Source organism: Peromyscus leucopus, chromosome 4 (assembly GCF_004664715.2).
Source record: "Peromyscus leucopus breed LL Stock chromosome 4, UCI_PerLeu_2.1, whole genome shotgun sequence".
Taxonomy (NCBI): Eukaryota; Metazoa; Chordata; class Mammalia; order Rodentia; family Cricetidae; genus Peromyscus; species Peromyscus leucopus.
Window position 1 is genome coordinate 133,530,061 of NC_051066.1, and position 25,861 is coordinate 133,555,921.

At 42.1% G+C, this 25,861-nt stretch overlaps 1 protein-coding gene and 1 non-coding gene across 2 annotated transcripts in view; both read right to left on the reverse strand.

Moving 5' to 3' along the window:
* Nucleotides 1-21,484, reverse strand: part of Samhd1 (SAM and HD domain containing deoxynucleoside triphosphate triphosphohydrolase 1) — a 39,938-nt gene extending 18,454 nt beyond the window's left edge. Inside the window, exons 1-7 of the mRNA XM_028855596.2 lie at nt 21,146-21,484; nt 15,939-16,005; nt 13,289-13,361; nt 9,834-9,994; nt 8,525-8,640; nt 7,300-7,370; nt 1,783-1,938 (exon numbers count right to left, since the gene is read on the reverse strand). Coding sequence (XP_028711429.1) covers nt 1,783-1,938; nt 7,300-7,370; nt 8,525-8,640; nt 9,834-9,994; nt 13,289-13,361; nt 15,939-16,005; nt 21,146-21,464 — 963 coding nt within the window. The 5' untranslated portion in view covers nt 21,465-21,484. The remainder of the gene's footprint in view (nt 1-1,782; nt 1,939-7,299; nt 7,371-8,524; nt 8,641-9,833; nt 9,995-13,288; nt 13,362-15,938; nt 16,006-21,145) is intronic.
* On the reverse strand, nt 14,559-14,665 carry LOC114681863. Its single transcript, XR_003732953.1, has one exon. It is a non-coding gene; the product is annotated as a U6 spliceosomal RNA (small nuclear RNA).
* Nucleotides 21,485-25,861: the final 4,377 nt, after the last annotated feature.

Consider the following 25,861-nt stretch of genomic DNA (forward strand, 5'->3'; position numbering starts at 1 on the left):
TATTAAAATAATAATGTCTTTCACTGATGTGGTGATGCGTACCTGCAACCTCAGCCCTTGGAAGGCTGAGGCAGAAGGATTGTGACTTCAGAGTCAGCATGAGAAGAACAAAATCAACCTCTCCCTCTGCGTACACATATGTATACGTGTGTACGTAGAGACTACTATATTTCTCTTCCCTTTGTGTTGCTGTTGTTGGAGACAGGGTTTCTCTGTGTAGCCCTGGCTGTCCTGGAACTCACTCTGTAGACCAGGCTGGCCTCGAACTCAGAGATCTGACTGCCTCTGCCTTCTGAGTGCTGGATGTAAAGGCCTGCGCTACCACACCCTGCTTTCTTTCCTTTCTTTTTTCCCCTCACAGAGTCTCGTGTAACCCAGACTCACCTTGGACTCACTGTGCAGGAGAAAAAGACTTTTAACTTCCGTTCCTCCTGCTTCCACCTCTCTAGTGACAGACGTCAATAACCGCGATCACCATACCTGTGTGTTATGTTACTATATTTCAAAACAGCTACACAGCTACTCTAAATACCAACCACTTGAAGTGTTTTTGAAGCTAAATTTTTTAGAAATAGGATAGTTGCTCCTCAGTCTACCTCGAGTATGTGTGTGTGTATGCATATGTATGTGTCTGTGTGTGTACGTGTGTGTACACATACACATAGAGACCAGAGGTTAATGCTGAATATCTTTTTCTGCCTCTCAGTGCTGAGGTTATAAGCCTGAGTCCAGCCATGCTTTTTTCTTGTTGTTTTATTTTTTGTTTGTGTTTTGAGACAGGGTTTCTCTGTGTAACAGTCCTGACTGTTCTGGAACTTGATTTGTAGACCAGGCTGGCCTTAAATTCACTGAGATCTGCCTGTCTCTGCAAGCGCTGGGATTAAAGGTGTGTGCCACCACTACTAGGAGCTTTTTTTTTTTTTTTTTATTGTTGTTGTTATGTGCTGTGGAACACTTTGTACACTATAAATATGCATTACTCTCATTGCTTAATAATAAAAAGCTGACTGGCCTATAGCTGGGCAGGAAGAGATTGGGCGGGAGAGCCAGACTAGGAGGATGGTGGGAAGAAGTGAGGAGTCTAAGGGTCATGTGCGTGAGACACAGGAGAAGCAAGAGATGAACTTACCATGTTGAAAGAAGGCACCGCCACGTGGCAGAGGGTAGATGAGAAACATGGGTTAATTTAAGTGTAAGAGTTAGCTAGTAACCCTCATAAGTTACTGGCCGAGCAATTACACTTAATAATAAGTCTCTGTGTTGTGATTTGGGAACTGGCTGGCCAGAAAGAAAAGTCCACCTACAGTTGTGTTGCTTTGTTTATTTGAGATAGAGTCCCACTGTATAGGGCTGGCTGGCCTGGAACTCTCTATGTAGACCAGGTTGGCCTCTGCCCCTTGAGTGTTGGAACTGAAGGTGTGTGTTACTCAGCTTGCCTTTTACGTGAGAGCTAGGGATCTGAACTCAGATACTCGTGCTTACATAGCAAGGACCCTTACCTACTGAGACATCTCCAGCTCAGGATGTATACTTTTACATTTTGATCCTCTTGCTTCTGCATCCCAAGTACTGATGTTGCAGACATAAACTACCACTGGGGGAAATACTGTCTAAAGAACTCAAGATGAGGGGAAAAAATATATATATATTTTGCATTAGAAGGCAGATGCATATAACTTATATTTTGACACTTGGCGTCCCTACAATAGCCAAATGTGTAGCTCTGAGTAGACTAGATGGAAAGTACCAGTTGGCTCTAAGTAACATGAATTAAAAACTTACCGAAGAGTCTTTGACTGGAGTTTCAGGTGGTCCCATAATTTGTTCCTTGATAAAGTCAATATCTTCTTCAGGGATGAGACCATAGTTTTTCATGATAGGTTTGAGGTCATTAGAATCAACCAGATGCTCAAACATCTCAACTGAGCCCTGTTCATGCTGTGAAAAGTCAATTTAACAGCCTGTTACAGATTTTCTAATTAAATAGATTATTCTGGATTCTAGGTAATTCTCAGATGAAGTCCCATTGACAGCTGATTACTGGGTTTCCAACTACATTGTTACAGCTTTGAAATTAGTCAATTTTTGTCAATATTTTATTTGTCTACAAAACAGTTTCGGTTGGCTGGTTGGTTTTTTTGAGACAGGGTCTCACTATATAGCACTGGTTGGCCGGGAACTCGCTCTGTAGACCAGGCTGGCCTTGCACTCACAGAGAGCCACCTGTCTCTGCTTCCTGAGTGCAGGGATTAAAGGTGTGCCCCACCATGCCCAGTCATAAAACAATTTTCATTAGTTTTAAAAACGGGCTTACAAAGGGGTGAGTTCCACTGCAGCATTTTCATATTTACTTTAGTTTACTGATCCTCTTCCCCAGTCTGCAAAACTTTTATAAATCATGTTTATTACTGCATAAACAAATACAATGAAAATATTTATGAAATATGAAATTCATAAATATGGATATATTTATGAAATATAACCATTTATATTACCAAGAAGAATATTACCAGATCATACAGGTAGAATGAATAGCACTCTAAAATTTAGGATTTTTTTTCCATCCACAGAAGAACATCTGAAGTTAAAAGCTGTTGGTTGGTATTTCCACCTAGTGGTGGACAAGGGTATTGGCAACATTGACAGTAAAATCAAGTGTCTCCCAGCTCTGATGTCAGGATCTGAATTAAATTCTCAAATTGGCCACCTGGTTGCTCATGTCTCTGCTCACTCTTTCATAATCACTATAAAGAGCAAATGACCCCCAGAGACATTGGTCCTATTGTACATCTTATCAAAACTGATTCAAAATGAAAATGAACCTAGAATGATCCTGTAACTATTATGAATTGACTCAAGATATATTAATTACAAACATAAAGATAGTAACTTTGTTATCTTGATTATTCGTTGTCTGTTTTGAATAAAGGACTCAGTACGTAACCCACGTTGACCTAAACTCACTATATAGTCTGGACTGGCCTGAAACTTGCAATTGTCTCCTTGTGGCCTCTGGAATAATTACATACACAATGCATGAATTCACATAAACAATCACTGTTCTAGGTACAAAAAACTATTATAGAATAATAATAATAAAGAAAATATGAAACATGGGGCTGGAGAAATGGCTCAGTGGTTAAGAAAACATGCTGTCCAAGCAGAGGACCTGGGTGAGGTACTCAGCACCAACACAGTGGCTCACAACCATCCATAACTGCAGCTCCAAGGGATCCAACGCTGCCTTCTCACCTCTGTGGGTACCAGGCATGCAAGTGATGCGTGCGCGCGCGTGCGCGCGCGCGCACACACACACACACACACACACACACACACGTATACAGGCAACGAACACCCACAAAAGAAAACTGTGAAATAAAATCTAGGAAGATTCATCATATATGGGAAATTTAAAAATGTTGATAACTTAGACTCGTCAGAAAAGAAGTAACTGCTATTCAATAAAGTTATCCATTAGGCTGGGGCTATCACTTAGAGGTAGAGTGTGTACTTAGCATGCTTGACAACTTTAGTTCAACTCCCAAAACTGCAGAAAAATAAAACAAGTATCTCTACAAATAAAGAAAAGATCTTATATTTGTATTATTTGTATATAAGAACTAATTCTGCCAGGCGGTGGTGGCGCACACCTTTAATCTCAGCACTCAGGAGCCAGAGACAGGCAGAGCTCTGTGAGTTTGAAGCTAGCTTGAGCTACAAAGTGAGTTTCAGAAAAGGCGCCAAAGCTATGTAGAGAAACCCTGTCTCGAAAAACAAAACAAAACAAAAAAAATAATTTCATGTGAGCTAAAGTATTAAATGAAAAAGGCAAATATATTTTTAAAGGCTGGGGATACAGCTTAGTGGTATAGTACTTACTTAGCATGTGTAAGCACAAACACACACACAGCATATACACAGAACACACACACCACACACACGCAGAGTACACACACACAGCACACACAACATACACACAGAGACTCATAGCACACACACATACACTCAGCACACACACACATAGCACATGCACACAACACACAAACACAACATACACACAGCACACACACACATAGACTCACACACAGCACACAGCAGACACACAGCACACAGCAAACACACACAGAGCAGACAGCATTCACAGAGCGTGTACACACAGAGTAAAGGCTGAGTAGCTCCTAGCTCCTATCAGATCAATCCTGCTGGAGATAAAAAACTATACTCTGAACAACCAACTTCCTGATTGTATTGGACACTGGCCAAAAGCAAGCAGATGTTAAAAGAAAGTCAACAGTAGGATGAGAGGGCAAAGAACTCACTTCCAATGTTATGGCTTTCCTGCAGGAAGCAGGCCCCACAGCACTAAAACTGATGGGAAGCTGTGCAACCTACTGGCTTAAAGGAGACTAGAAAATGTCTTCCTCAAAAGGCATCATTAAAACAAGAAGTGGCAAGTCAAACACTAACGGAAAATATTCCTAATGCATATAAAACTATATATACATATATATAAACTCTTTCAAATCAATACTAAGTGGGCAAACAACAAGAACTCTTTTGTATGTGTGTACCTGTGGAGACCAGATGATAACTTCAGCTATCATTCCTCAGGTGCTGTCTGCCTTATGTTTTTGGCCTAGGGTTTCCCACTGGTTCTGAATTCTCCAAGCAGGCCAGGCTGGCTGTACAGTGAACCCCAGGAACCTGCCTGACTCTGCCTCCCTACCACCAGGATTTACAAACACACACCCCACACTTGCCTTTAACAAAGGTTCTGGGGGTCAAACTCAGGTGTTCAGCACCTTACAAACTATCTCCCAGGGTCAAAATTCCCCTCCCGCCCCACGTTTTTGCAGTGTTGAGAATTAAACCTAAAGACTCAGCTACCTGGCAAGTGACCTCCTCCTAAGCAGCCTCCTACCCCAACTTTTTAGATGGGTAAAACATTAGAGCAGTGAGTCATAACCCTTTTGGGGGTCAAACAACCCTTTCATGGGGGTTGCCTAAGACCATTGGAAAACACAGATATTTGCATTACGATTCATAACAGTAATTACAGTCATAGAGTAGCAATGAAAATAATTTTATGGTTGGGAGTCACAACCTGAGGAATTGTATTAAAGGGTCACAGCATTAGGAAGGTTGAGAACCACTGCATTAGAGGAACTCTTCACACACACACACACACACACACACACACACACACACACACAAAACCACAAAGTGCAAATAACAGGAAATCATATTTTTGATAGCTTAAAGAATACTAATGAAACTGAGATACCATTTCACAGTGAGGTGAGCTAATCTAAAAGGTGAAGTATCAGAGCTGGGATGTAACATGATGATAGAGTGTTTGCCCAGCATGTACAAAGCTCTGGGTTATGTCTTCAGCAGTATATACAGAAAATAAATAAAAGTTAATTCATTTAATTAAAGATGATATGGTGAAGTTATAGACTGGCATCTGGCATTTTTACACACTGCTGGTGAGAGTGTAAAATGGAACAAACACACTGGAAAACCTGTAAGTTTTTATAATGTTAAATGAACACCTGCCATAGGATGCCATAATTCTACTCTAAGGTACTCATTTAGGAGACATGAGAGCATATTTCCACAAAACTGTTGTACAATGACACACACAGCGACCTTAGATGTAGTAGTCCAAATCCCAAACAACCTAAATCTCATCAAAAGGAGAAAGAACAAAGTGTGATTCATACACTAGGTACAGCCTTTTAGCAGGAAAAGGCCATCAGTAGCATCCGACATGCGTGGATGAAGGAGTGCTCACTTCTGATTGTACTGACAGCACTGGGGATCAAACCTAAGGACTCGGCATCTCCCACTAAGCAGCCGGCTAGCTCACTAATCAATCAACTGTTTAAATAGGTAAAACAGTAAGAGGAAGTTTAAACACACACACAATACAAAACCACATTGTGCAAACAACAGGAAATCCTATTTGCAACAGAGTAGAGAATACAAATGAAACCGAGACACCAAGTCTAAGAAAAGACAGACTAATCTGTGTTCAGAAGTAATGGAGGAGAACGTATTTTAAAAGAACATGAAGGAGGGACTGGGCTGTGGCAGGGGCACATACTCAGTGTGTGCAGCACTGTGGGTTTGATCCTTGCCGCCACAGCAAAAAAAGGCAAGGCACAAGGGAAATTTCCAAATGATGAAAATGCTCTAAATCCCGACAGCGTGTGTGCACCTGTCAAACTCCCACCAGCTTAGAACAATTTAAGCGAGAACATGCCTTTAATCCCAGCTCCAGGGAACTAAAAGCAGGCAATCTCTCAGTTTCCAGGCCGGCTTGGTCTACACAGTGAGACCCTGTCTCAAAACAAAAACAATGCAATGAAAAATGCATAATGTATTAGACATAAATTATATTTTTAAAAAAGGGCAGGCAGAGAAAACGTGGTCTGACATACAAGGAGCTTTCAGCTTATGTTAATGCGCTCTTCTCTAGTTGTTAGAAATACAGCGTGGTAGAAACCAGGAGGTCAACTTCATTTCTCAAAAACTGATTCAAAATGCACAGATTCATCACCTGCAAATGTGTAATTACAAAGGGTTCATTTAAAGCCAAGTGAGGGTATAACATACTCTCAGCGTTTGGGAGACTGGGGTAGGACAGCATTCAGTCATTCTCAATTATGTAGGAAAAATTTGTATTAAGAATACAAGATCGCCAGGCGGTGGTGGCACACGCCTTTAATTCCAGCACTCGGGAGGCAGAGCCAGGTGGATCTCTGTGAGTTTGAGGCCAGCCTGGTCTACAGAGTGAGTTCCAGGACAGGCTCCAAAGCTACACAAAGAAACCCTGTCTTGAAAAATCAACAACAACAACAACAAAAACAAAACACAAGTTCATTTACTAAAAATGATGACACTTAACTTCATGGCTATACCAAAATAAAAACTGAAGTTGGACTTTAAAAATAGAACTGTACAGTAATGTGACAGATTAGAAGGAATGTTGTACTGACAAAGGGGGAAGCTGGTTTTCTAGGGCTGGTCCATCACTCTATAGCTCTCTGACGTCAGGTACCTCAATATACTTCAGAGGGCTTCAAGTTCCCTTGACTGTGGATGGGAGAGAAGGGTTCTTTCTCCACAGACTATTGTGAGGATCAAATCAAACAGACCTATGTAATGGAAGCACCCTGAACACTGTTCCAGGGAAGGATGCTAGAACATGGAGAGGAAAAACAGATAATTCAATTGAATAACTAGATAAAATCCTATTTCTTTCTATTGACTATAGAACAGATGAATACATACCCTCCAATTTTTATCTGGGCGAGCACGTGGGATAAATCTTGAATCAAACATATGAGAAAATGGCCCATGACCTAAAAACAAAAGCAGCCTTCATTCAAATAAGAAAAATATTTGTAAATTGCTAAAAACTGAATTCTTAAAAAAATTTTAGTTTACTTTGAATATCAACAGCCACTGTTGATAATCTATAAATTAATCAAAAAACAGAACAAATCTGCGCTTTCAATTTTCCAAAACAACAGAGTAAGATGCAAAACTACGTTGGAAAGCTAGCCTTCCTTAGGTCAGTCTCCAGTTTGTATTAGCTACCAGGAACGCTGAGAGTTTTTTGTATTTAAAAAAAAAAAAAAAAAAAAAATCAAGGTTTATTTATTTAGGGCTGGGATTGCAGAGAGCACCAGCAGGTCCTAGGTTTAGTCCAATCACCAAAACCAAACCCAAAAGGCGTACAAGAACCAGCTATCTTCTAAGAAGGGTCACTGAGCCTACTGAAATCCCTGAGCTGACAGAGGCAGCACTCTCCTCCTTCAGTATCTGTCCATGGAGACACAAGCACACACTCTCTTCTGTAAATAAAGAGGTTGGGGCAGTTACCTCTTTCTTATTTTAAATAAAAGGATGATATTCTTCTACTTGAATTTAATGGGCCTAAGACCTCCCATGAGTCAGGCAAGAAAAAGTATTTCTTAAACCTGTTCTAGTTGTGAGAAGCGACGGATTTAACAAAGGAACTAAAGGAAAAAGCAATTTTAGTCAATGAGAATGATAAAAGAAAAATCACATTCCCATTATCCTCAAGACAGAATAAGAAGAACTCACTGTCGGAAGGCCCTTTCGGCCACGTGCATTGGCTTGTGCTTATAATCTCAGCACTCAGGAGGCAGAAGCAGGGGCACTGCCATAAAGTTTGAGGCTAGCCTGGGCTACATATAGTGAGTTCTAGACAGCTTGGTAAAAACCCTGTCTCATTCATAAATAAATAAATAAATAAATAATAAAAATGAATAATGCCTTTCCTATGACATAGCAAAGATGCTTAACATGGAAAATTCGTAAGTTAAAACAATGTTTTGTCCTTATCAATAATATTAGGAACCAGGGTGCACTGTGACTAATGAAAAATGACAATACTTCCACATCTCCCTCGGGTAGACTGAGTTCTGAGTGTGAAGCAGAGGTGAGACAGCAGGATCTTACACCAAGTGATGGCTTTGTGGGCGCTTACCAAGGTCATGGCAGAGCCCGGCAATCTGAACGCAGAGCATGTCTCGCTCACTGATCTGCAGCTCTGGCTGTTTTTCAGCGAGTGCTCGAACAAGGCAGCCTGCTAGGTACCCAACCCTGCAGAGAAAAAGATCAAAAGTCACACTTTGGTTTAAAAGATGTGCCTTTGGAACCTGAAACTTGAGTTCTGAGAGCTAGCTCTGTGATGTCCCACCGCAGACTGAAGAAGATTCGTGCTTAGCAGGATGTGATTTTGGAGAACTCTTGACGAGCATGTGCAAGACCCTGGGTTTGATCCCCAGCAAAGCAAACAAACACAAAAGTAAAATAAATAAATGGCATGACAAGTGCTAAAAGTACTTTCAGTACTTCTCTCTGAAAGGAATTCCTCAAAAAATCTCCTCTGCCCTGAAGGCAGCTCTGGGAGGTAGACAACTTGTTTGTGGCTTGGAAAGCTCTAGTCAGTGTACAATAAATATTGTCTATAATTTGAGGAGAGGTACATGAATCTTGACGACCTGGACACAGTGGCGCATACCTGTAACTCGGGCATTTGGGAGGCTAAGGAGGAGGAGTCCGAGGCCAGCCAAGGCTGCATAATGAAACCCTGAAGACAACCAAAGGAAGCAAACAACAAAGAGGAAGGCCTAGGTAACAAAGGAAAACCACAAAGGAAAAACAACGAATACTTAATTCCCAGTTATTCTCTGCCCACTTCGCCCAGCTCTCCACACATAATGGAAACGCAAACAACAGAGATGACCCTCTCAGAGCTTATAAGCATTTCTCTAACTTACAAAGTTCCTGACACGATTATTTTGTTGAAAAGGGGGAATCTATACAACTGGATAGGAGCCAGGCATGGTGGAGTGTGTCCAGAATCTCCATTCTCAGGAATGTGGGGGAAGACACTGAGTTTGAGGTCAGCCTGAGCGCCACCCAGAGTGGGGTGGAGCTCAGGAGTCCCAGAAGAAAAGAAACGAAAAAACTAAATAGGGACAAGGAAAACTAATCAGATTTATAGTTAGTTATGCCAGCAGCCAACCCTATTCAATTCAAGTATTCACTGACAAATATTTACTTCAACTGACCTGCCAGCAGACATGAGGTTTCGGGAGGATATGAGGTAGTTTCAAAACACACATCAAATATGGTAAGGGGGCTCGGCTCCAAAGTCTCAATTTTCTCATCAATAAAATAAAGATGTTACAATGACCATTTGAAAGAGCACTCTCTAAGAGGTTAAAGGAGACTATTCCATGAGAGAGAAAGGGTAAGAACTGCATGTTCCCTCGCCCTTCCCTTCTTACCCCAGACTGTGTTCAAAGCGATTGTGAGACGCTCCTGGGAAAACATAGTAGCCGCCTCCCAGCTGTTTAATGTATCGAAGTCGCTGAAACTGAGGTGTGTCAATGATCCGGATAAGGAGAGGGTGGAACTCAATATGGCCATGAATGGGATCGTTAAATACCTGGAAAATTATGTTTAAAAAGTTGTCCTCTGACCTCCACATGCCCACACTGGTGCACACCTGTCCCTCTATCACACATACAAAGAAACAACACATACAATTTTAAAAACTACCTTTAACAGTTAATATCATAATACAGTCTCCTTCTAACATCAAAATCAACAGTGAACATTTTATATTTTTATATAATAATTATTTTAATAACTTGATCTCATTAACAAACAGCTAAAATTAAAAAAAAGATATTCTATTTATTTTTTATTTTATAAGTGTTTGCCTATGTCTGTGCACCATGTGTGCTTGGAGAATATTAACGTTTTTCATCCTGCTCTGTAAGGTCACTTGACAATTATCATAAACTACACCAAGCTTATCACCTCTAATAAAACTCAAGGAATGGTATCAAAGTCCTCAGGAAGAGAAGGAACTCAGAATATCAAAATTAAATCCTGTGGACAGCCGGGCAGTGGTGGCGCACGCCTTTAATGCCAGCACTCGGGAGGCAGAGGCAGGCAGATCTCTGTGAGTTCGAGGCTAGCCTGGTCTACATAGCAAGATCCAGGAAAGGCGCAAAGCTACACAGAGAAACCCTGTCTCGAAAAACCAAAAACAAAAAAAATTCTCTGGACATCCTAACTGCATAAGACCAAGTTCAGTGATCTCTAAATACTTAATCATAAACAAACATTCCTCCTAACACAAGGTCAACCTAACGATCACAAACAAATGATGTGTGTGTGTATACATATATATATATATATATAAACAATAAATACAATTTTAAAAAGCTACCTTTAATAGTTAATACCATAATACAGTCTCCTTTTAATATCAAAATGAATAGTGAACACTCTATACTTTTATATAATAATCATTTTAATGGTTGTATCTCATTAATGAACAGCTAAAATTTTAAAAAAATTTTGAGATATTTATTTTTTATTTTGTGAATGTTTGCCTGATCGCCTGTCTGTGCACTGTGTGTGTGTGTAGTGCCGGTGGAGGCCAGAAGAGAGCATCAGCTCTCCTAGAACTAGTTATAGACAGTTTTGAGCCATCATGCGTGTGCTGAGAATCTAACTTGAAGAGAGTGGTCAGTGTTGCTCCAGCTCTACAGTGTGGTGGTATTGTGTTCCCCAAAATATTGTGTACTCTAATAAATTTATCTGGGGTCAGAGAACAGACAGCCACTAAATACAAAGGCTAGAAAATGGTGGCACTCACACCTTTAATCCTAGCATTCCAGAGATAGAAATCTCTCTGGATCTCTGTGAGTTCAAGGCCACATTGGGAATAGCCAAGCATGGTGACACACACCTTTAATCCAAGAAAGCCAGCCTTTAATCCCAGGGAGTGGTGGTAGAAAGCAGAAAGATATATAAGGCGTGAGGACCAGAAACTAGATGGTTTTGGCTGGTTAAGCATTCAGGCTTTTGAGCAGTAATTCAGCTGAGACCCATGCAGGATGAGGACTCAGAGGCCTCCAGTCTGAGGAGACAAGACCAGCTGAGGATCCGGCGAGGTGAGATAGCTGTGGCTTGTTCTGTCTCTCTGATCTACCAGCATGGACCCCAATAACTGGCCTCAGGTTTGATTTTATTAATAAGAACCTTTAAGATTCATGCTACACTACAGTCCCCTTAACATCTATTTATTTATTTACTCTGCGTGTGTGTGTGTGTGTGTGTGTGTGTATGTGTGTATGTGTGTGTGCAGTATATGAGTATTATGTTGAGCATTAAGTTATTGGAAATAATACCACATAATTTCATATTCTCTTCCTAATTTTTAGTAAATACGTATATTTAAATATTTTGATCACTATTTTATTTATTTGTTTGTTTGTTTATTTGAGACAGGGTTTCTCTGTGTGCAGCCATTGGCTGTCCTGGAACTTGCTCTGTAGACCAGGCTGGCCTTGAACTCACAGAGATCCGCCTGCCTCCATCTCTCAAGGGCTGGGATTAAAGCTGTGTGCCACCACCGCCTGTTGCTGGAGGGCTTCTCTCCAGGTTCCCCAAGCCCCGCAGTCCCACAATCCACTTATAAAATAATCACTCAGACGCTTATATCACTTATAAACTGTATGGCCGTGGCAGGCTTCTTGCTAACTGCTCTTTTATCTTAAATTAACCCATTTCTATAAATCTATACCTTGCCACGTGGCTGGTGGCTTACCAGAGTCTCTACATGCTGCTTTTCCTGGCGGTGGCTGCAGTGTCTCTCCCCCAGCCTTCTGCTTCCCAGAATTCTCCTCTCTCCTTGTCCCACCTACCTCCTGCCTGGTCATTGGCCATCAGTGTTTTATTTATATAGAACAATATCCACAGCAACCGCCCAGTGGTCATTTTTATTCTTACTACTTTCCCTTGATATAAATGACATAGTCACGTGGCCTGCTTATGATTTGTAGTGGCTGTGTGATATCCAACTTTGTTACTAGCCAGCAAGATAATGCAATCCCATTAACTGTTTAGTTACTGTATTTGCCAAGCAGAGTATGCAGTCAGTCAGTCAGGGACCATATCTGCACTCTGGGAGAGACAGTAGAGCTGCCCAGAGTAAGAGGGTCAAAGCATAGAAAGAACCCCAGCACCCACGGCAGCTCACAGCCGTCTGTCACTCCAGTTCCAGGGGATCCCATGCTCTCTTCTGGCCTCCGTGGGCATCATGTAAGAAAGTGATACACACACATATATCCAGGCAAAACACTTATACACATAAAAATAAATAAATTAATTAATTAATTAAAAACTAAAACCAAAAACTTGATGGATGTGGTGGTGTACATCTTTAATGTAAGCACTTGGGAAGCAGAGGCTGGTGGATCTCTGAGTTTGAGGTCAGCCTGGTCTACAGAGTGAGTTCCAGGACAGCTAGGGCTATATAGTAGGAAACTCCCTCAAAAATAAATAAAGAAATAAAAATAAAAACTAATAAATAAAAGTTACTCTATGACTGAAGGTTATTAGGGCTTTTGTGTCAAATTAACTGATTACCAAAAAGAATATCACAGGGCTAGAGAGATAGCTCAGGGGATAAAGACACTTGAGGCCAAGCCTCATGACCTGAGTTCCATCCCTCATACCCACATAGTGGAGGGAGAGAACTGACCTCCCAAAAGTTGTCTTCTGATCACTACACTTGGGCTGGCACTTGTACACACACACACACACACACGCACACACACACACACAAATGGTATCATAAATCAAAGTTGTAAGTTATAATACCTTATGTTTCAATACCATTTGTATAAAGTAAATGCTGTTTATCTGCTCAGATTCCTTTTACCTTCATTAGCTCTATGTGAGATTGACTCAGTTCTTGGATACATGCAATCATCTTCTTCCTCTCCTCCAAGGAACTAAAATTGAAACAGTGTAAGTAAATATATTAATGCTTGACTAATAATAATTCCAGGACTATTGGCAGCATATAGCCAGCTCTAGGATATCTATACCAATAAAAAGAAACAGTGGATTAGAAGGAAAATCAATCAACTCAAACATACTCCTAGAAACTTTCTTTGCTCCCATAACAAGTGTTAGGTCACAAGGCAGGCCCCAAATGGCAACACTGCTAACAGTGTCCTAGAATGATGGCCCAGGCCCAGCCCAGCCCAGATTCTTACCAGGTAAACAGAAACCTCAACTCTGAATTCCTCAGAAACCTCACAACGCAGGTTCTGTCTGTCAGGAAAGCCACTACTTCCCTTTTCTACCACTGATGGTCAGCTGACGGGGGCAAAGTGCATCGAGTTCCCATGTAACCGAACAGCCTGCATCAGCTCAAAGACCCTCACCCTCCTGACCGCCATGTAAAGTCCCCTCGCTTTTCCGCCAGGCTGCTGCTCTGTACTCTCTGAGGCAGCCCGCACTCTGCCCCCCAGTAAACTGTCTCCACCTGTGGGGTGGTCTACTTTGGTGTTTTGCTGCCCTTGCTTACAAGAAATTCCTGCTGAACCAAGGGGGCCCACCCAGGCTCCTGCTCTTGAGCCTCTTCCCTTTGGACAGACTTAGGCTTCAATATCTCCTCTACCTCACTTCACATTTCTAATCTACTTTTAACCAAACTGAAGTCAACATATGCTTCATAATCCTAGACTGATTGATAAATGCCAGGTATGACTCAGGCATGAACAAGAATCTATGAAGATTTTAACTTCGTACTTCATCTCCCATTATCTATAATGATCCAGCTGGGGAATATAATCATATGGGAATTGTATTTGCACAGCTCAGAATCTAATATCTTGCTTCATTTGTGATTGCTCATTCGTTGATGCATAATAGAAACACGCCTGTCCTAAATGTTAACGAAAACAACAGCAGGTAGATATTGGTATCCCTGACTTATCTACTGTCTACTCAGGGGCCTAGCCATGGATGTCTGCATCCAGATTCCTCAGTCCTTGGATGGGGTTTATGGCACAACTATTAGGGTGTTTGGCCATCCCATCACCAGAGTAGGTCAGTCCCGGCTGTCTCTCGACCATTGCCAGCAGTCTTTTGTGGGGGTATCTTTGTGGATTTCTGTGGGCCTCTTTAGCTCTTTGTTTCTTAAAAATATGGAACGCTTCACGAATTTGCGTGTCATCCTTGCGCAGGGGCCATGCTAATCTTCTCTGTATCGTTCCAATTTTAGTATATGTGCTGCCAAAGCGAGCACAAAAGATTTTATTTTTAATTGTGTATCTCTGTGTGGGTCTGTGTACACGAGGACAGTCTGTGGGGGCCAGAGAGGGTGTTAGACCCAACAGAGCTGAAGTTAACAGTGTTGCTAACGGGCAGCTTGATGTGGGTGCTGGGGACTGAGCTGGGGTCCTCTGGAAGAACAATAAGTGCTCTTACCCTCTGAGCTACAGCTCCGGCCCTGACTTAATCAAATTTTAGATAATCAAAACATACAACAGGTGGCTACATTACAGGCTAATGTAAATCTAAGAGTCCTGAAGATTCCATCTCAGAGGCAGAAAGCAGGGTACACGACCCATACTAGATAGTAGTGTTCCTTCTAGAATTTGCCTATCTTGTTCACCTATGTGCCCCAAGTTCCCAACGGAGTGCCTAGAACCAAATGAGCCTCCATAAATATCTGCTAAACAAGTTAATAGTACTTGGGTCTTTGAAAAGAAAGAAGAAAGGCCACCAGGTCGCGGGTAATAAGGTGATGAATGGAAGCCTCAGATGGCTGAAATGGGTATGAAAGAAGAAAAGTCAAAGTCCCTGAAGAATGTGCTCCTAAGGGCACTTTGTAAATGACAGCTAATGCCCTTTGCTGATGCTCATTCCCCATCTATTTCCATCCTCAAGTTCTAAGCCATAGGACCTGAAGTAATTCAGAATTAGCCTTTGTTTTTATTCTTTAGTTACTGTTACCACAAACATTAAACTAACTGTTGCCAATTCTAAAGAAAGGAAAGCTACATTTTAAAGCACACATAAACACTGAATACTCAGCTAAGATCTTTAAAGGAGTTTTAGCTCTACTTAGACCTCAGAACCTCCAGCCATATACAGAGATATCTACATGTGTGGACAAAGCTATAAAGGGATAATTATGTGCCTTAACAGTCTACATACACAGATACATCCCAGTTGTAAGACAGCTTTAGGAACTTTGGTAACTTTGACTTTCTTGCTAATCTTTTTCCTGCTGGTCCCTATATATTTCTAGTGTACATAATTCAATATTCTGAATTTGAGAGTAAAAAGTTAGTCTCTACAAACTTCATGAATGCTTGTCAGCAAATCCTTTTGAAATAGAAACCACATGTAAAACTAAACACAAGGTCCATACAGCAGAAACAGCAGGCAAGGGATTCTGTTTAAAACATGTCACAGTATTGACCTGAGGATGGGTAAAACCCAAGATCTTGAGCTTTGTCTCTGAAAGGTGAATAAAGTGTGTCTGGACTCACTGTGAATGCTATTATTCTTACCTTACTCCAAGATTTTCAAGACGAGACTCATTGAGAAAGGGCAGAAATGAACCAGTGATTTTATTTTCTATGGAAGAGGAAAAAGCAAACTCAGTGTTTACAGCATATGTTTTCCAGTTTCTTTTGGTTTGAATCCATCAGAATTTACTCAACTTGTATTTACTAAGAACCCACTACAGGCAGTGAACCATGTGACCTGCAGCCAGCCTTCTGTAGCCACAGGTTCTTTATTTATAATATTAATGGAAAATATTCAGAAAAAAAACCCCAACAACCCTGCACCTGTATTGAACATGTAAAGACTTCTGTTCATTATTGTAGATAACATGTAAAAATATGGTACAACAACTATTTACATTATATGAGGCATTAGAGTAATACAGAGATGAGTTAAAGTATACAGGTGTGGGTGGACACAGGTGAGATGCAAACACTATGTTATTTTATGTAATAGGCTGAAGCATCAGATTCTTAGATACCGTATGCTTTGGTCTTGGAACCAATACTTCTCAGATACTGGGACACGAATGCATCATAATATATATATATATATATATATATTTAAATATATGTGTACATATAATTTATTAAATATAAAATACATGAAAAAATTTAAGTATTAAAATATATAATATATTTAAACTGTGTATGTGCTGTGTGTGTGTGTGTGCTGTAGTATGCACCAGTACTGACACACGGAGGGCACTGAGTGTCTTCTTCCATCACTCTGCCTATTCCTCTGAAGACAAGGTCTCTTTCCTGGACCAGGGGCTTGCATTTGGCTAGGTTGGAAGCCAGCAATCACCAGCCATCCCCTTTCTGTCTACATTCCCACCTCAGCGATGGGATTACTGGTGTTTACAGGAAATACTCAGCATGTTCTCTAGGTGCTGAGATCTGAACTCCAGTCCTCATGATTATGGGCAAGCACTTTTTCAGTTCAGGGTTTCTCTGTGTCGCTTTGGAGCCTGTCCTGGAACTCACTCTGTAGATCAGGCTGGCCTCAAATTCACCTGCCTCTGCCTCCTGAGTGCTGGGATTAAAGGCATGTGCCACCACCGCCTGGTGAACAAGCACTCTTAACCATTGAACTAGCTCTCCTGTCCTCCTTTTCCATTTTTATTTATTTATTTGTTTGTTTGTTTAGGTTTTTTGAGTCAGGGTCTCACTATGCAGCTCTAGCCATCTTGGAACTCACTATGTAGACCAGGCTGGCCTCAAACTCATAGAAATCCACTTGCTCTGTCTCCTAAGTGCTGGGAGTAAGCCAAAAATGCCTGTTTTTGTTTTGTTTTGTTTTTTTTTTTTAAATGACAGAGTCTTGCCACATAGCTAGGTTGGCCTTATCTCTGAGAACCTCCAGAGTTCAAAGCTTTTAAAAAAATGTTCCCAAGGATTGAATCTAGGTCTTTGTACATAGTAGGCAAGTATTTTATGAATGGGCTACATCCCCAGTCTGTACCATACTTTCAACATTCTACTTTAAAAATCTTAATTAGGTAACTAACCTAAGAACTATTTTGATGAATCAGATGAACATTTATAAATTATTCATATAAATTATTTGTGAGAAAAGCAGTGGGAAAATTAAAGTTGCTGTGAGGTTCTGCCAGAAGTCAGCAGCTTCCTGGTTTTTATGTCAGGGCTGGGGGTAGGTGGAGAAGGACATTAAAATCAATTGTTCTTAGAATCATCAGATTAAAATCAGGGGGCTGGAGAGATGGCTCAGTGGTTAGGAGCACTGACTGCTCTTCCAGAGGTCCTGAGTTCAATTCCCAGCAACCACATGGTGGCTCACAACCACTTGTAATGAGATCTGGTGCCCTCTTATGGCCTGCAGGGACACATGCAGGCAGAACACTGTATACATAATAAATAAATAAATCTTTAAAAAAAAAATAAAAAAATAACATCAGACTGAGGACTACCCAGAGTTTTTCTAAAATATCCTTTGAAAGCACACAATACTCTGTTTTGAAAGAGTTATATATACATATATCTACATATTTTTTCTTTCCAAATAGTTAATTCTAGCTCTTCTTGAGCTCAGATTCTATAGCTCTGAACTATTTCCATATAAACAAAAAATTTTTTTTCTCAACGTAACAAGAGAAAATGAGGAAGCGATTTTCTGGAGAAATAATATAAAAAAATACAAAATACCAATTTACTTAAGTTCAAACTGATACTTACTGTTAACATTTTGAAATAACACATTTATCTATGTACAATTATGTAGTTTTACATATAAAAGATTGTCATATAACCAATTTTTCCCACCCAATATCCTAAACATAGCTCTTCTCAATGATGAAAGTCTATATTTTTCTCTATTTTAAAAAAGATTTATTTATTTTATTTTGTATGTTTGAGTGTTTGGCCGGCACATACATACATGCACCACATGTGTGCCTGGTGCTAAAAAGGACAGAAGAGGACACCGGATTGTCTGGAACTGGAGTTACAGATGGTTTTGAGCCACCATGTGGGTGCTGGGCATCAAACCAGGGTCCTCCGCAAGAGCAACAAGTGCTCTAAACCACTGAACCATCTTTCCAACTCCATCTCTATTTTTCTTGATGGACACTTTGTATTCGACAATATATACAAATCCTAATACATTCTGTATGTGTGTGCACTTGTGTGTGGGAGCGTTCACACACTTGTGCATGTGCTTGCTGGAAGCTGGAGGTCAATGTCAGGTATCTTTCTTAATTACTCCTCTGCCTGGTATTTTTCTAAGATTTATTCATTTTTTTTTATTTATGTGTATGTGTGCCTGTATGAGTTTATGTGTAAAATTCTGATAAAGTGCTTGGCCAGCAAACCTTAGGAAACTACTGTCTCTGCTCCCTCACCTCTGGGATTCTAAGCACGCACCATTAAACCCAACTTTTCATGTGGGTGCTAGAATTCAGAACTCAGGTCTTCATGACTGAGCTATCTCCCTGGCCCCTGTTGTAAGATTTTATAAAATAAAATATGTACAGAACGGGTGTGTATGTGACTCAGTGGTAGAGTCTACACATAGCATGAACCAAGCCCTAGGATCCTTCATATTACATACATACACAAAAATTCTACCCCTCCCAAAAAAGCTTGTAAAATGTATATAGCAGTACTTCATACAAAGTATATACATAATAAATGCTACCCATCACTACCATAAGTCAAAAAGCATTGCCAAACAGTCCATAGTTGAGCTAGTGGACACTTCCAGCAACTTTACTGGAATACATATTTCATCTACTAACAATCTTTTCTAATTATTACATTAAAACCCAGTATTTTAAAAATTACTATTGAAATGGAACTGCTTTGCTTAAGTTTATTGGTAGGTTGTTAATGGTCTCCTGTTGTTGTTTTACTCATTTTTCTACAGGATAGATTTTTTCCCCTTGCTCTTAGTTGATTTTCTAATTTTGGTTGTGTTCTCCAAAGCCTTATGTAGCCCAGGATGGGCTGAAGACCTAAGACTGGGACCTGAAGTCTTGATTGTTTTGCCTCAGCCTCCCGAAGAGTAGGATTACAGGCATATGTTCCCCAGTAATTTTTATTGAGAACACTGGTTAAGTAATAACTGGAATGAATTCTGGAATCCAAAGACATAACCTTTAAAAAAATCCAACTCTGCATCTTTTGTCTAGTGGTGTGACTTTGGAAAGTTACTTAACATCTTTGAATATCAAAACATCATCTGGGGTTGGACAGACAGCTTAGCAGTTAAGAGCACACACTGCTTGTGTGTCCCCAGTACCCACTTTGGGTCACTCACAACTGCCTTTAACTCCAGCTCCAGGGGGTTGGATGCTCTCCTCTGGCTTCTGTGGGCACTGCACTCATGTGCATACACTCCCCACCTCCACTCCCATAAAAACATAATTAAACATAAAAACAAAGCCAGAAGAGGTAACTCAGAGGCTAAGAGCACTCACTGCTCTTCCAGAGAGCTCAGATTCAGTTCTCAGCACCCCCACGGCAGCTCACAACAACCATCTGGAACTTCAGGTCTAGGGCGAGTTACAGCCTCTTCTGGCCTCCTCAAGGACACCAGGCACACACATGGTGCATATACACATATGAAGGCAAAAACACTCATACATATAAAATTAAAATAAGATATTGCCAGGTGTGGTGGCACAGGCCTTTAATCCTAGTACTCAAGAGGCAGAGGCAGGTGGATCTCTGAGTTCGAGGCCAGCGAGCTCTACATAGAGAGTTCCCTGACAGCCAGAGCTACACAGAGAGACACTGTCTTAGCACCCCATCCCCCAAGTTACTTTCCTGTAGAGGGAGGTAGTGGGGAAGGGAAAAAGAAAAATGCGAGTTCCTACATTCAAGCTACCTTTATGTCCTGAACTTTAAACTTCTCACCCCATCATTCAATTAGGTATAAGGAGCTCTACCTCACAAGAAGTAAAGTTTACTGAATTTGCAAATCACAGCCATCTAAGAGCCACATTCCCAGTAAACACCTCAGGAGATTCCAAGTGTTTGATGCATGAGCAAGAACCAGAAGAGTCACTTAAAATTCTTAGCCTGTACCCTTCCCTTTGTGTGGCCAAGTTGTGGAATGCTGGGGTTTCAGTGGTCAACTGAATAAGTTGTTCTTATTTTGGAAGAGAAATTGATAAGTAGCACTGTGCAAATACAGTCAGCACAAACTGAGCCCTACTGGGATGCTATGGTAGCCAGTGAGAACCCGGAGATCAACCAACTTCCCTCTCTTTTAGGAAAACCCCAAATTCCGGGAACGGCGAAACTTAAAAGCGCCAAAATCTCTCCTGGGGTCAAGTGTTTTGGGAGCTGCGGTTAGTACAGAAGGTAAGCCTGAAAGACCGCAAGCCACTGCCGGAGGTCTGGGGGGAAATCTAAGGGCGGGGATCTCTCCTGTCAGAAGTGACAAGTTTCCGAAGATACCCATCCACCAGAAGATGCAAACCTCCCAGGGCCCCTCCCAGGTTCGAAGCCCCCAGAGCCAGCACCTTCCTGTGGGCTCGCACTTCGCCCGCGCCCACCTCGGGGAGCGGGCCAGGACGGCTCGCTTCGGGGCGCCTCCCGCCTCAGGTCCGGGTTCCCGCCGCGAGCCGCTTCCCCCAGGGGCCTCCGCTCTGTGAGCCTCCCGCTTCGGATGCCTCTCGCGTGGGTCCTCCCCACTCAGCCCCTTGGTCATAATCCCTTGTCCCTCATCCCCTCAGCCCCGTTACCTTTGAAGCTGTCCAGCACTTTCTTCTCTAGGAAGCCACATGTCTCTAAGAAGGAGCACACGTCCTCCACTTCCCAGGTCCGGAGGTCGGTGTGGAGGTCGCAGCCCGGAGACGCGTTCGCCGCTGCAGGCGGGGTGCGCTGTGGCGTTCTCGGGCTGCCTTCACAGCGAGGCCGCTTAGCGGGCTGCTCGGGACCCGCGCTCTGCATGGTTACCTCCTCCGACGCTCGGTGCAGCGCACTTAAGTAGCGCGGCACCCGGCCCACGCGCAGTCGCACTGACTGCACAGCCCTGGAGGCGAGTCCATTCAGCAGTGCCATCTGGGCCTACTGCGCAAGCGCAATGATATGCGCTCGCGCTCAACCGGGCCCAGCCCTGTGTTTCACCGAAAGGGCGGAGTTATTAGAGAAGCAAAACTGAGCAAGTGCAATGATATGCGCTCGCCCGCAACCCCGCCCCTGGGTTTCTCCGAAAGGGCGGAGCTATTAGAGAAGCAAAATCGCGCAAGCGCAATGATATGCTCTCGCCCTTAACCCCGCCCCTGGGCTTCTCCGAAAGGGCGGAGTTATTAGAGAAGCAAAACCGCGTAAGCGCAATGATATGCGCTCGCCCGCAACCCCGCCCCTGGGTTTCTCCGAAAGGGCGGAGTTATTAGAGAAGTGAAACTCAGGCTTGTGATTAAGGGTGAAGGCTCTAGCAAGGACTGTGGTAGGCTAAGAGGGCACCTGGTGCTAATGAAGGTTCCACCACACTCCAGATTAAAGGGTCTTCTGGTGGACTGCAGGTACCTTCCCCTAAACAAGTACTTTTTTTTGCCGGGTTTCAAGTGTGAAAAATAGACCTAAAAGGCAATGAAGCTGCCAGCACCATCCTAGTGCAGAAAACCATGGACAAGGGACTGGTCTATCCGGAAGACCCTGCAATGATTGCCGGCTAAGTTGCCAGACTGTCCTTTTTTTGCATTTCACAAATTCACAGTTAGTTGGCAGCGGACCGCTCTAAGATGCCAAATTTATTTCCAAACAGACAAGATTTTCACTAATTACTAGTTAGTATCCAAATGGCAAGCATTTTCTTTTGCTTTAAGCCATTTTGGGACAAGACCCAAACTTCCCCATAAATCCTTATCCATACATTACTAGTACAATGACCACTGCTAATAATAAAAAAAAAAGTCTTTTCGGAAACCAAGACACATTTACAGCTAGGTTATTTTAACACCAAGCAGTACAAATTAGATGCTTAGCGGTAAGCTCCACAGCTGCAGGTGATGTTCAGGAATAGAACACAAGCGTGAGGCTCCGTATTCAATCCCCAGCACCCAAACAAAGCAAACATGAAATCTGATGAACCAAAGCATTCTTAGCTAACAATACTGTTGTGTTCAGGGCACTTGTTCTAAAGGATTTACAAATACTAACTCATTCAACAAATTTCAGATGTAAGAAACTGAAGCACAAAGATGGGGAGGAGAGGGGGAGAGGCAGAAAGGGAGAGAGAGCTAAGAAATGATAGACAGCATGTTCTAAAGTCCATGCTCTTCATAACTTCTTGGTCCAGAAAAACATGCTCCATCCTGTCAAGAGAGCACTTGGTGAAAACATCCCAACAGTTGTCAAGACTTACGAAACTGAAACAAGAGGGTAAAAGAGATGAGTTTATGTCTGCTGTGGCTGATTTGAAAACTATGCATATAAGATTTGTGGGGAAGTCTTTTCCCATAGCAATCGGCAATAGAAAGTGATACAAACAGGGTTTTAAGTTTAATCAATTAGATCTGTGTGTTCAGCTTGGCTTAGCAAGATGGCTTAATGGGTAAAGGCGCTAGCTGTGCAAGTGCAGCCATCTGAGAAAGGTGGGAGAAGAGAGCTGACTCTGGGAAATTGTCTTCTGACCTCCATGTGTATGCTGTGGCATGAGAGGCCACAGACACACACACAATTTAAAAATATGCATTATTTCCCCCAAAACCTCTCATTTCCAGATGCCCTTAATCTTTTGAACTATTACAGTTACTGGCTCAAGGTCACAGGCTGGTAAGAGAGTTGAGATTCTGTTGGCACAGGATTTCAACTTGAAAACTGACCCTTTCCAGGGTGCTATGTTCTGGTGACCTGGTCCCACTCAGTCATCCCATGGCCTGGGAAGCAGGACCTATCAGACAGGAGTCCTGCACACCCTGAGAGGAAGCCCTGCCCAAGCTTCCTCTTCTGAAGTCCATTTTGCCATGCTTAGGAGCAGAAAGGCAGTAGCATCAACTATTTTAAGGACCATTTTGCCAATGTCCTCCCCATTCCAAGAAAATTGTCCTGGATCTCCAATTGTCATAGACCCAGGTAAATTGTGAAGTTTGGTCCTGACAGCATCAAGCTTGTGAGTTCTACATGTCTCCACAGCCAGCCATCATCATTCTGATTCACTGTTTTACTTCCTCTTCAGCCTTCACTGAACACGCTTCCTGGAGACATTTGTCATCTATGCAAATTTCAAGGCCAAACCCCAATCTTTTTTCTGCCTTCCTTTCTTTTCTTCTTCTTCTTCTTCTTCTTCTTCTTCTTCTTCTTCTTCTTCTTCTTCTTCTTCTTCTTCTTCTTCTTTCTCCTCTCTCTCTCTCTCTCTCTCTCTCTCTCTCTCTCTCTCTCTCTCTCTCTCTCTCTCTCTCTCTCATTTCTCTGTGTAGTCCTAGAACTCACTCTGTAGACCAGGCTGGCCTTGAACTCAGAGATCTGCCTGCCTCTGCCTCCCAAGTGCTGAGGCACTGTCCAGTTCCAAATTCTTAAAAAAAAAAAAAAAAAAGGAAAGAAAGTTTGTATCCAAGTATTTATGGAGGCAGAAGCAGGAGGATCTTGAGTTCAGGATAGCCTGGTTGACATAGTCTCTTTCTCAACAGCAACCACACAGAGCTGAGGACATGGCTCAGTGGCTAAGAATGCTTGCTGAGCAGGCAGGGGGATCTGCATGGCTGGGCCTTGGCACATGTGTAACTGTAATTTCGGGGGAAGGGCAGAGAGGTAGAGAGAGGGTCGATCACTGGAGCTTGCTGGCTGCCACTCTCCTTCAAGTTCAGAAAGAGACACTGTCTTCTAGGTGTAGTGTTGCATATCTTTAATTCTGGCATGCAGGGGGCAGAAGCAGGGGGAATCTCTGTGAGTCTGAGGCCAGCCTAATATACATAGCAAGTACCAGGCTATTCAGACAGAGCTACATAGTGAGCCCTAGTCTCAAAAAAAAAAAAAAAAGGAATAAGGCAGAGAGAGGCAGAGAGAGAGAACAGAACTCTACATGTGATCTTCTCAGCATTCCATGTGCACAAGGACATATACACCTACACACACATGTCTATATATCACACATACACAAATGGTATTTGGCTAGGGCTGAAGTATATCTCAGTGAGTAGAACACTTACCTATCATTCACGATGCCCCCCCAAACACACACACACACACACACACACACACACACACACACACACACACACACACACAGAGAGAGAGAGAGAGAGAGAGAGAGAGAGAGAGAGAGAGAGAGAGAATGGCTGAGTCAGACATTTTATTTTTGTCTTAGTGTCTTATTATTTTGAATCCTCCTAGGAGTTTCCTTGACTGGCTATTCTAGTTTTAAGTTTCTGTGGTTATTAAAGAATTTTTATTCATCAAATATGAGTGTTTACTGGTTACTTAGAATTTGCTTAGCACTGCTCTGGACAACTAGGACACATCAACAAATTATACAGACAAAAAAAAAAAAAATCCCTGCTTACTGGAATTCACATTCTAGCGGGAACACCAGCAGTGAACAACGTAATTAACAATAGGAGACTTGCCTGATATGTCAGAAGCTGGTGCTGCAGAAAATTATAGATTGGATTTAGAGACCAGGACTGGAGAAAGATTGGAACGCCATGTTAGGTAGGATAGTTGGGACAGGTCTTTGGGAAAGATGACATCGAACAGAATGAAGGAGTTATCTGTGTGGTATAGAAAGGCATTCCACAGAGAGGAAGCAAGTCTCCCTAAGCAGAAGCATGCCTGGAGTTGAGAAATACCAAGGGGCAGAGGAGGAAGCAGTGAGAAGAGACAAGCATGAGGGGCGGGAGGACTCCAGTCCAAACTGCAGATCTTGAGAGAATGACTTCGACAAGATGGATGACCTCCATTTTTGGACTAACCACCACTGTGGACATTCTAAAATGATTGACTCAGTCAGGTTACCTTTAACTCCTTTAGTCAAAAGGCAAGGTCTCATCCCAGTAGGGAAAGAACTTATTCTGGATAAAGATCCCAGATGCCACCATAACAGAGAAAGACATGAAGCTCAGAGGTGAAATGATTTACTTATCCAGGGCCACATACATATAAGGGCCCTGAAACTTGCACCTAACTAGTTTTGAAATTCTTTTTCTATAACTTAAGCTGAGTAATAGCACTATTGCTTTTAAGACATTGCAGGGCCAGACTGCTCAGAGCTGGGCAGAGGTGCACACCTTAAACCCAGCACATAGGAGGCAGAGGCAGGTGGATCTACATGAGTTTGAGGCCAGCCTGGTTTACAAAGCAAGTTCCAGGACAGCCAAAACAAAACAAAAATACAAAAATCTCATTGCTAGGAGTTAATCATATCTCACATTTTAAACCCTGCATGGGTTTTCTAAACTCTAGTGGTCACATCAGCTTGTCTTTTGCCAGCATGGATTTGCTTGGTAGGCTGAGCAACA